Source organism: Pygocentrus nattereri, chromosome 12 (assembly GCF_015220715.1).
Source record: "Pygocentrus nattereri isolate fPygNat1 chromosome 12, fPygNat1.pri, whole genome shotgun sequence".
Classification (NCBI taxonomy): Eukaryota; Metazoa; Chordata; class Actinopteri; order Characiformes; family Serrasalmidae; genus Pygocentrus; species Pygocentrus nattereri.
The window spans coordinates 29,742,155-29,753,672 of NC_051222.1; the positions used below are offsets into that span (position 1 = coordinate 29,742,155).

At 41.9% G+C, this 11,518-nt stretch overlaps 1 protein-coding gene across 2 annotated transcripts in view; it reads left to right on the forward strand.

Moving 5' to 3' along the window:
* usp34 (ubiquitin specific peptidase 34) overlaps positions 1-11,518 on the forward strand; it is a 121,977-nt gene that overhangs the window by 93,338 nt on the left and 17,121 nt on the right. The window contains exons 52-66 of one of the 2 annotated variants that reach the window (XM_037543733.1): positions 2,313-2,377; positions 3,074-3,149; positions 3,274-3,321; positions 3,843-3,908; positions 4,106-4,186; positions 4,323-4,408; positions 5,017-5,185; positions 5,896-5,970; positions 6,848-6,999; positions 7,752-7,905; positions 8,251-8,295; positions 8,607-8,633; positions 9,080-9,184; positions 9,361-9,508; positions 10,717-10,847. In XM_037543733.1, coding sequence (XP_037399630.1) covers positions 2,313-2,377; positions 3,074-3,149; positions 3,274-3,321; positions 3,843-3,908; positions 4,106-4,186; positions 4,323-4,408; positions 5,017-5,185; positions 5,896-5,970; positions 6,848-6,999; positions 7,752-7,905; positions 8,251-8,295; positions 8,607-8,633; positions 9,080-9,184; positions 9,361-9,508; positions 10,717-10,847 — 1,428 coding nt within the window. The remainder of the gene's footprint in view (positions 1-2,312; positions 2,378-3,073; positions 3,150-3,273; positions 3,322-3,842; positions 3,909-4,105; positions 4,187-4,322; positions 4,409-5,016; positions 5,186-5,895; positions 5,971-6,847; positions 7,000-7,751; positions 7,906-8,250; positions 8,296-8,606; positions 8,634-9,079; positions 9,185-9,360; positions 9,509-10,716; positions 10,848-11,518) is intronic. The other variant, XM_037543734.1, reaches the window with a different exon arrangement.

Consider the following 11,518-nt stretch of genomic DNA (forward strand, 5'->3'; position numbering starts at 1 on the left):
ATACACCCTGGACAGGTCGCCAGTCAATCGCAGGGCAGACAGACAGACACAGAGAGTCACTCACACCCAGGGGCAATGTAACATGTCCAATTGGCCTGACTGCATGTCTTTGGACTGTGGGAGGAAACTGGAGAACCCGGAGGAAACCCACGCAGACACGGGGAGAACATGCAAACTCCACACAGAGAGGACCCCGGTCACCCGGCCGGGGAATCGAACCCAGGCCCTCCTCGCTGTGAGGCGACAGTGCTATGAGCGTATATGAACATAGCAGTCACTGGCTCTGTTGACACGCAAAGGTTTTTGCCAATCCAGTTGAATACATTCTGATTACAGATTCAGACTGAGGTGTTTATTTGCTCACTCTACTCAACAATCTGATAAATCTTCGTTTATATTCGCACTAAAGAAACCTGATCCAAAATGACGCGCATGCCTGGAGAACCACTGAGAGTAAACGTTACCATGACAGCGAGCATCACGTGAGTCCGGTCAGAGTGAGACGAGCAGCAGTGAGCAGTGCTGGTGTTTTTAATGACTTTAAACTGACGTCAGACTCAGAAACACGTCCTTCACATGTCCTTATTAAAGAAGGCCGAGAGGAAGACGTCGTGCTCTGAGACACAGAAGCTGGACGTCCGTCCCACCGCCGTCTTTTAAAGATCAGAGCATGAACCTCGTCTCCTCTGCAGACCAGCTTCTGCTCCGCCGTGTTGAACAGTATAAACTTTCACTATGACGCGCCGCACATGCGCAGAACATGTACTTTAACTTTCCGATTGGAGTGTAATCGGATTCAGGCGTTTACACGGATATTATTCGTCTATTCAACAGATTGTTTAGAGGTTTACTCACCACGTTCAGTCGGATACAAATTGTATTCTGAATGGCCTCAATCGGACTAGTCTGCTCCGATGGAGGTGTTTACAAGAACGTATTCTTTTCCGATTGAGCTATTCGTCGGATTATTAATGGATTATTAGGCTGCATGTAAATGTGGCTACTGAGGTAGCAACTAGATGAGCACTATATAGTATACAGGATTTGGTAGATACAGTGGGTCTAGTAACTAACATTGTTGTGGAAACAAAATGTGCAAAAATGCAAGAATTCTTTTTCTACAGTCCTGTCAAGTGAAGTATTCCAGTGGAACGCAGTAGCTGTATTTAAGGACAGTGTTCCGGACATAATTTGTAACCAGTAACGAAATTCGACCGATGGCTGCATACAGCCTTGTAAACGTTACCATGTTGATATTATTACTTGAATAGAAGTGCCGTTCTAGCCTGCGTGTGGTGTGATGGTCACTAGTTTGTGTTAATGTTTCTAATTGAGCGTTTTTGTAGAAGTTTGGGTTTTATATGGTCAGGAACGCCTGCACAGTGGCTGTTCAGCTCCTCTGTTTTAGGTGAAGACCGATGTTGGGAAATAGTGGGAACATGTTCTGTTGATTTGCTAGTTTCATTAGACTCTTTCCACAACACCCTTGTAAACACGTTCTTGTACATCCTAATGATGTGAAATGAATGAAGTGTAAGACTGAATATTCAAATTTAGGGTAAGCTCTTTTAGCAGGAGCAATAATAAGAGGGGGTTGCATCTTTCTAGTGGTAGTTTTCCTGTACATGTCCAGAATATCCAGTTTGCTGTTTTTTGCATTTACATTTAATTTTCCAGTTTTTCCAGATAAACAGATACTTTATTGGTCCCAAAGGAAATTTGGGAACAATAAAAAAAAAAAAAAAAAAGGGAAACTCTAGTTGCCCATTGCATTGATGAACGGACCAATAGAAATGGACAGAATTACTTGAGGGGAAAAAAACATAAACAATTGCAAAGATGCTGGTCCTGTAACGTTACTGTTACAGTGGTGACAGTGGTGATAAGGGAATCAGCAGTACTTCTAGGACAACAGCGGACAACTGCGTGAGTCATAAAGACAGATATCGGCTAATCTGTAAACAAGAAACTACAGTAACACGTAGCTGATTGGATATCAGTCCTGTATGATGACAGCTTTATTCATTTATTTTCACCCGTTGTTTAATTTTGCTCTCATTTCTTTTGGTGAACACTGAATTAAAGAATTAAAGCCTTGTTTGAATGTTGCACTGCTGTTTTGCTGGTGCGTTTTGTCTGACGTGTGTTGTTTATAATGATATAATGAAAGTACTTGAAAGTGTCTTGATGTCATCATTTTTGCTATGCTGCCAATTCTTAACTGAATCTCTAACTGTGTCTAAGAAAAATGTTTGTGGCCTCATTCATTCTCTCACTTTGTTTCTGCTTCCTCCTTTCTCTCGCTCCTACAGTGGATCTGGCATGACAATATGCAGTTTCTCCAGGACAAGAACATTTTTGAGCATACCTACTTTGGGTGAGTTGTGCACTCAAGCGTCCTCTAAGCACAACAGCGCAACACAGGCTGTGTAGCCTTAGAAGACAACTTAATACTGTGGCTGAACTCTGGGCGTCTCCAGTAAGGTGTTCTCTCTCTCGCTCTCTCTCGCTCTCTCTCGCTCTCGCTCTCTCTCGCTCTCTCTCGCTCTCGCTCTCGCTCTCTCTCGCTCTCTCTCGCTCTCTCGCTCTCTCTCGCTCGCTCTCTCGCTCTCTCTCGCTCTCTCTCGCTCTCTCGCTCGCTCTCTCTGTTGCTCTCTCTCTCTCGCTCTCGCCCTCTCTCGTTCTCTCGCTCTCTCTCTCGCTCTCTCTCTCGCTCTCTCTCGCCCTCTCTCGTTCTCTCTCGCTCTCTCTCGCACTCTCTCGCTCTCGCCCTCTCTCGTTCTCTCTCTCGCTCTCTCGCCCTCTCTCGCTCTCGCCCTCTCTCGCTCTCTCGCTCTCTCTCGCTCTCACTCTCTCTCGCTCTCTCTCTTTATCTCTCTCTCGCACTCTCTCGCCCTCTCTCGCTCTCGCCCTCTCTCGTTTTCTTTTGCTCTCTCGCTCTCTCTCTCTCGCTCTCTCTCACTCTCTGTCTCGCTGTCTCTCTCTCTCTCTATCTCTCTCTCGCTCTCTCTCTCTCGCGCTCTCTCTCTTTATCTCTCTGTTGCTCTCTCTTTATCTCTCTCTCTCTCTGTAGTTTTATGTGGCAGCTGTGTAGCAGTATCCCCAGCACTTTACCTGACCCCAAAGCCATTTCACTTATGACTGCCAAGGTAATAATTATACGCATATTATCATATCAGCTCTCAAAATTCATTTACATTGAGGTGCTTTTAATGATGCCTTATGTTTTTTTTTAAAGAATACAAGCAGCCTTCACTTTATTCTCTATTACAGCTTAGCACATCATTCGTCCTGGAAACCTTCATTCACTCAAAAGAGAAGGTGAGAATTTGTGACCTTTGTGGGAATTTGTGAGCTTATTTGGGGCCTCTTTCAAGTGAATCTCCCTGTATATAAATAGAAATCAATAGAAACATGTATTTTGGTGTTGAAGCTTTTACATACAGCTGTCAATGAATTTGATGTGAATTGCTATTAACCACTACATTTAAGCAAATTCCTTTTTAGATTGTCTGCATCCTTTCCCACTATAAACGTAAGACATGAGAGAGAATTTAAAGTGTATTGTCATCAGCTAATCACTGAAGTACTCGAAGTAATGACGATGGCCTACTTTTAATAAGAAACTTGTAGGACCTAATCAGATTTCTCAGCACTGCTCTCTCCCAGTCCTGCTGTAAATCGGTTTTTGCTGGCTTTTCCGTGTTGTGTTTCATTCATTACTAGTATTTTAGGGCTTGCTGACCTTTTTATCCACTCAAACAGCTGTACTATCAAATCTAAATAAAGCATTTGGGCAGTGCAGGAATGTTCACTTTTTAATATTTTGGTTTTGTTTACAGCCCACGATGCTGCAGTGGATTGAGCTACTCACCAAACAGTTTAACAACAGCCAAGCAGCGTGTGAGGTGAAAAATAAAAGGATGAACAGACACACTTTCTCATTGTTGTGCCATTTATTTATTTATTTAAAAATTGAATTGTTTTTTTCAGTATTTTTATCTTTTCTCATAAGTTTAATGGCTCATTGCCATATTTGGCCACCAAAATGTGGCTAAATGACATGAATAGAATGTTTCATGTTTGCTCTGTGTGTGTTCTGTAGTGGTTTTTGGACCGGATGGCAGATGATAACTGGTGGCCAATGCAGATTTTGATCAAGTGCCCCAACCAGATCGTACGACAGGTAAAAAGATTCTGCACACTTGCTCAACTCTGAGCAACTCACACTGATTATTCATCAGCTGGCCCAAACCGAAGCTCATTGCATTTCTCTTTAACCACCGACTCCCTCTCCGACGTCTCTGTTCTCTGCCTTGCAGATGTTCCAGAGGTTGTGCATTCATGTGATTCAGAGACTGAGGCCAGTTCACGCTCATCTCTACCTGCAGCCTGGGATGGAGGACGGGTAAGAGAGATCATCTGTGCTACAGCTGCGCTGCGTTTGTGCAGGATTCTAGGCTGGGCAGTGGTGACTGCTTCATAAATGGGGTGGCCGTAGCGAGTTTAGGGGGTCCAAAGTCTAAGAATCACAAAAATTGTATGGATTTTATAAAAACTTGCAGTGCCAAATATATATAATATATATATATATATATTTGGTTCTATAAACCAAAATTATAGAACTGACATTGGATGAAAAAGTACGACAGGAGAGTTTTTATCAAGGTTTAATAAGTTGATAAAATTGTCTAAACAAAACCATCTCCAAAATGGTAAATTTATAGGACAAGGCAAAAATGTTCTTTACCCGCAGTGCAAGTAAATTTTTTTGATTTTGGAGCTTTTCTGTTGGTCCTTTCATCATAAAGCCTTTACATAATGAAACTAAAGCTGCCGTGCTGATGACACAGAAAAATAACGACGTGGTTTAGTCATGACAAAAGCTGCTCATCTTTGACGCCTCCAGTGTGGCCATAGTTTTCAGATCTTTAAATCTTGCATGTATGTATCTGTTTCAAAAGTGAAAAGTATCTGCTGTAATTGAGCTGATCTCCTGCCCTGCCCTAACTCTAGATCCGATGACATGGACGCCCCGGTGGAGGACATCGGCAGCCGCTCGTGTGTGACGCGGTTCGTTAAAACGCTGCTGTCCATCATGGAACACGGAGTGAAACCGCACAGTAAACACCTGACCGAATACTTCGCCTTCCTCTACGAGTTCGCCAAGATGGGAGAAGAGGAGGTGCTACTGATTTGATTCATCTTTGAAAGATGTGTTTTATTTTGACCTTGAATATAATCAAGATGGTGTTTGAAGAGCATAATGACAGTGTGTGGCTGTTCATTTGAACCCTGCATAATGATTTCACTAGAATATATTCCTTAAATAATACATATATAATACACACACACACACACACACACACACACACATATATATACATATATATATATATATATATATATATATATATATATATATATATATATATATATATATATATATAACACATACTTACATATTTGTACAGTATATACATGCATAAATAGTAGCATAAAGGTGTGGCTTGTGCTCTTATTTGTCTCCTTTATTGTAGATAATTTCAAAGTTTATTTGAAATGATTTAATTTGATGGATATGTTTCCATTACTTGTTAGCTACATCAGCATCATAGCTCCAGTACAAAACTGACTAAGCTCACTTCAGACACCAAGCATATCTTTGCTGAGTCACCCAATTTTTTTCTGTAATCTGCATTTTGGTCAGACTGTTGCTTTATTGTAATCTGTCAGGTCAGTTGGTATTCTGGCTATTCAGGGCCTCACTTGAGATCTGCCTGGCAGTATGATGGGTGGGTGTGTGGGTGGGGGTGTGATTAATGAATATATATACACACATTTTTTTTTCCTTTGATCTTTATATGATATTTACGGTTAGTTTTTTCTTTACAGAGCCAGTTTCTGCTGTCACTCCAGGCCATCTCCATCATGGTGCACTTCTACATGGGCACTAAGGGCCCTGAGAATGTGAGTGTTGCTGCTTGTCCTGTTGAGTCTGTGTACAGTAGCTGAAAACAGTAGCAACAGCCAGCTTGAAGCCTGAACTTTGTCTGTACTTTTTTTATGGATATCAGTTTTTCATACACTGTCAAACCACATAAATAAGCCTAAGATTCCATTCCTTCTCTGCTTTGTGGCTGGATGAACCTCTGTCTGTCCCTACTGTCTACATGATGATGTGTTAATGGCCGGTGTTTGTGTTTTCAAATGAATGCATTTGGTTTTAACCAGGCTCACCTGGAAAAGAGGTGTTTGCCTCAGTTTGATTTGTTAGAATAAAATAAATAAAATATGCACCAGCTGAAGCTGGCTGCAGTGCTCTAATCTGCAGTGGTCACCTGGCTCCTGCCTCAGGAAGCACATTTCTTTTTCAGTTTCAGCGACAATGAAACAAATGAAGCCGAGGTCATTAATAACTCGTGTTAGGATGGGGGTTAGGAATTTTCTGTGTTTGTCCAGGTTTAGGTGCTCAGGCTGTGATTAATCCTCACACATGAAAGTGTAACGTCTCATGAGTGGAGCTGCTGCTTTTCAGAAACGAGACATCATCGGATTTGAGCCAAAAATCGGATTTCAGAAACGAGGCTTGTGAAGTGAACATGGCCTATGAGCTGTAATCACAAATTCAACCCGCCCTGCAGCAGGTTAGGTGTGCCGTCATTCTCATGATGACGTATCCTAGGAAAACGTGGTCTTCTGTTGGGAGACAGAAAATCCAGGGTTAAATCAAACAGCCTGAAGTTCAGCCTCTAAGCAGTGAATACTGCCTTGTGAAACAGCCTCTGCTCTCAATGTGGGTTTATGAAGGAGAAGCAGCACTAACTTCTCCCCTTTTCTCTCCCAGACTCAGGTGGAGGTTCTGTCGGAGGAGGAGGGAGAGGAGGAGGATGAAGAGGAGGATATTCTTTCTCTGGCAGAGGAGAAGTACCGACCAGCTGCGCTGGAGAAAATGATCGCGCTCATCGCTCTGCTGGTGGAACAGAGTCGCTCTGAGAGGTCTGTACACAAACAGGGGAACCGTTAGAGCTGTCAACGTTAACGTCAGTGCAAAACATAGAAATGATGCTTCAAAGCAGGAGCTTTAGGGATAAATCAGCGAGTGGCACATAACAAAAGCATCAGGGAAGTGGAGCTCGGGTTCCGCTCAAGAGCCCCCACTGTGACAGGACACTGTGACATCATGGAGGAGTTGGAGCCATTAACTAATGTCTGATATACTGTTGTACAAATTATGTTGTGGATTTTTAAAAAAAAAGGTTATACATCATCTACAGGGAACAAACTTAAATATGAGCATTTTCAGCAAGATTTAGCACACAGTGTAACAATTTATATTTATTTACTGAGTTTTAAATATCAAAAAATATTAAATGTGCTCAAATCTTGCTCAGGTCACATTTTGCTTTTTCTTTTTTTTAATTGATTTTTCTCTTAACTGTAAACTCCTGATTTCCATATTGAAATAATGTTATTGAATTACCAAAAGTATTGAATACATTCTGATGAAGTTTCCTTTTTTTCCTCTCACAGTTATAAAAAATATGCCGCTTTTTAAATGAATACATTTGATCTCAGATTCAGTAAATCACTGTTAACTTCACAAAATAATGATTTGACAGTCCTGTGATAATATTTATTATTGTTGTTCTTCTTCTTCTTCTTATTATTATTATTATTTAATGTTTGTACTGTTTTCAGATGCCTGATTAGTTTACTCTCTCTCCTACTCTCACTCTCTCCTTCTGTAGACATCTGACTCTCTCTCAGAGTGACATGGCGGCTCTGACCGGAGGGAAAGGTTTCCCCTTCCTGTTTCAGCACATCAGAGACGGAATCAACGTCCGACAGACCTGCAACCTCATCTTCAGCCTCTGCAGATACAACAACAGACTCGCCGAACATGTACGCCTCGCACTCACACCAACATCTGTCAGACCTTTGGGGTGAATTTCACACAGCAGGATTTGTTCATCCGCAAGATAATTTGAGCCCCTCCCTGTAGAACAGTGCCACGAGTTTTTGAAAGGGTTGCCAGATTTGCTTTTAAGGTTCCAAACATGTCCAAACAAATATGTCCAAACGATTGAAAGGCAACATTTTAACATGGGGAAGCAGGATTGCCAGATTTTTTTGAGCACTTTCCAGTCAAACGATTGTCCAAAAACACCTTCATAAATATGACATAACGCATGTGTCCCACGCTGATCTCCACAGCTGGATGACTGTATTTTTCTCTTTTTGCTCCAGATTGTCTCCATGCTCTTCACGTCCATAGCCAAGCTCACACCTGAGGTAAAAGTTCACCTTCGTTAAGTTTATTAAGACACATCGCCTGTCTGTGAAATTTCCCACCTTTGAATAATGTCAATCTCCTGAGTTGTGTAGATTTGAAGAGTTTTTAATTGTGGCTGATGGGGCAGCAAAATTCCAAAGGAGAGGAAATTAATTCCAGAAAAAAAAGGAGATTCCCCGCTACCACAAACAGGGCACAGTCATTATTTGAAGAATCCATGTAGTATTTTATTTCTGTGAGCCAGTCAGATCTAAGATAACGTCTTCCCAAAGATCTGAAACCGGCTCTTATTTATCTTGGTTTTCGTCAGATGCTGCAGCAGCAGACTGATTTGGAAGTAAGCTCTTATTCTTGTTTCTTGCGTCCACTTATGCTATTTGTGTGGTTTCATGTACCAAAAACAGTCCTAAATGACCTTTTATACGCAGATATTTTTATAACCTCTTTTTATCCTTTAAGACTAATGTGTGTAAATCACCCCTGTTCTGATTGGCCACCCTGTGTTGCACTTCAAACAAAAAGCAGTGCAAGCTGAAACACTCCTCATAACGTCAGTGTGAACGCAGTCAAACTGCTGTAGGTTGAATAGGCGAGTAAATGTAAATGTGTTGGTCTTTGTGACATTTCAAATACAGCGAATTCAAAACAGTCTGTTTTTGCTGCTTGATTTCCATATATGAACTGTATGGGGGGGATGTGATTAGCAGAGTGGGTTCAGGTCATTTGGGGCACTTTGGTTGAAGGCCTTTAATGACGAAGCCCTTTTAATTATTTGTGTGTTAGGCAGCAAATCCTTTCTTCAAGCTGTTGACCATGCTGATGGAGTTTGCAGCGGGTCCACCTGGAATGCCCTCGTTTGCCTCCTACATACTGCAGAGGATCTGGGAGGTAAAACAAATTTAAAAACAGTAGATATATTTTCCTTTGGTAGTAATCAGTTAGTTGAATGATAAGATCCCTCTCCGTTTCTATTGTGTTTCATCAATGTCTCCCCCTAAACACTCTCTCTCTTTTTCTCTTTCTCTCTCGCTCTCTCCCTCTTTCCCACTCCCTCCCTCCTGCAGGTCATAGAGTATAACCCGTCTCAGTGTCTGGACTGGCTGGCTGTTCAAACTCCCCGTAATAAACTGGCTCACAGTTGGGTTTTGCAGAACATGGAGAACTGGGTGGAGAGATTTCTGCTGGCGCACAACTACCCTCGCGTCCGCACCTGTAAATACATAAACAGTCATATCTACATACATTTCTGCATGTGTGCATGGGCACTGGAAGGAGGGGAGAAAGGGACTTGTTTAAAAATAAATAAATAATCGACACACCCTGGCTTATGAGACTGCTCTTCATGTACTTCAGCGTAATCTACTTTTAACAGAAATGAACCCTTTGACTAACATGCAAAATAGTTTTTTTTGTTGTTGTTCATTAATTTTTTTTCTACAGCAAACCATGTGTGAAATAAAGTGGTGAACAGGATAATCAGATATCATATATGTAGTATAGCAGTTATACTGCAGCACACTACGATTCCTTTATGCTAAGTAAATTATTGAATCATGAGTGAGTCAATAATATGCCATATTTAAAGTTTGCGATTCTTTGGCCATAATTTAATTTCGCTGGATTGCGTGAATAACTTGGTGCATCCGAATACCCACAGAAACACTCGTGTGGAGTTGTGATTGGCCAGGATGGTCAGGATGGTCCACACTCTGATTTGTTAGAGGGCTCATTTGCGTGGTACTGTTTTTTTTACAAAATCAGTATAGCACAGAGTATTGCTAATAGCAAACAACAGTACATTGGGCGTGCATAAGAACATGCTTATGTACAATCTAGCCACATGACAGACACATACATGATGTTCTCCCTCTCTCTCTCTCTCTGTCTCTCTCTCTCTCTCTCTCTCTCTCTCTCTCTCTCTCTCTGACTCTCTCTCTCTCTCTCTCTCTCTCTGACTCTCTCTCTCTCTCTCTCTCTCTCTCTCTCTCTCTCTCTCTCTCTCTCTCTCTCTGACTCTCTCTCTCTCTCTCTGACTCTCTCTCTCTCTCTCTCTCTCTGACTCTCTCTCTCTCTCTCTGACTCTCTCTCTCTCTCTCTCTCTCTCTCTCTCTCTCTCTCTCTCTCTCTCTCTGACTCTCACTCTCACTCTCTCTCTCTCTCTCTCTCTGACTCTCTCTCTCTCTCTCTCTCTGACTCTCTCTCTCTGTCTCTCTCTCTCTCTCTCTCTCTCTCTGACTCTCTCTCTCTCTCTCTCTCTCTCTCTCTGACTCTCTCTCTCTGTCTCTCTCTCTCTCTGACTCTCTCTCTCTCTCTCTCTCTCTCTCTCTCTGACTCTCTGACTCTCTCTCTCTCTCTCTCTCTCTCTCTCTCTCTCTCTCTCTCTCTCTCTCTCTCTCTCTCTCTCTCTCTCTCTCTCACAGCGGCAGCATATCTCCTGGTCTCCCTGATTCCCAGTAACTCTTTCCGACAGATGTTCCGCTCCACTCGTTCCCTCCACATCCCTACGAGGGACCTCCCCCTCAGTCCTGACACCACTGTTGTCCTGCATCAGGTGTGCTCTAACACTGTTTCCTCAAGAGTCTGAGCCTTTACAGACACCGATCCACTCTGAAATCGTAACTGTACGTCTAAGGAGTGAGATCAGACAGATTGATCAGACAGATTGTGGCTTATATGATGCTGATTTCAAGGGGCGAAGAATTTCCAGGGACCGATAATATCTGTCAGTGTCATTTTATACTTACATTTTAAGATTTTAATGTTATACTTCAGTAGTTTTTAGTTAAACCATGCTTTACTGACTGATATTGTCCGTTCTCAATTATCACACTTAAATGAGCATCGTCTCAGTGTCACAGTCTAAGACCCACAGCCTTATACAGGGAGATTCACTCAAAAGAAGCCCAGAATATTCTGCTGTAACTCCTGTTAGGATCAAGCAATCTGAACCAAAAAAAATACACTACGATGCTGGATTATTTCATGGATTATTGATTTTGCCGGTTCTGACAGCTGAACACTTGGCGAGCTTTGCAAACAGCAGTGGTATTTGGTCTGCGTTACATCTTATTTAAGAAACTGCAAAGGAAGTGTGGCAAAATCACTTTAACCACTGTTTATATCAAATGCGCAAGATTTAGTATTTAAAAAAAATAGATTTTTTTGTTATTGTGTAATCGTGCAGACCTCCACGCTATATTTTGTTTTTCCATCTGAATTTAC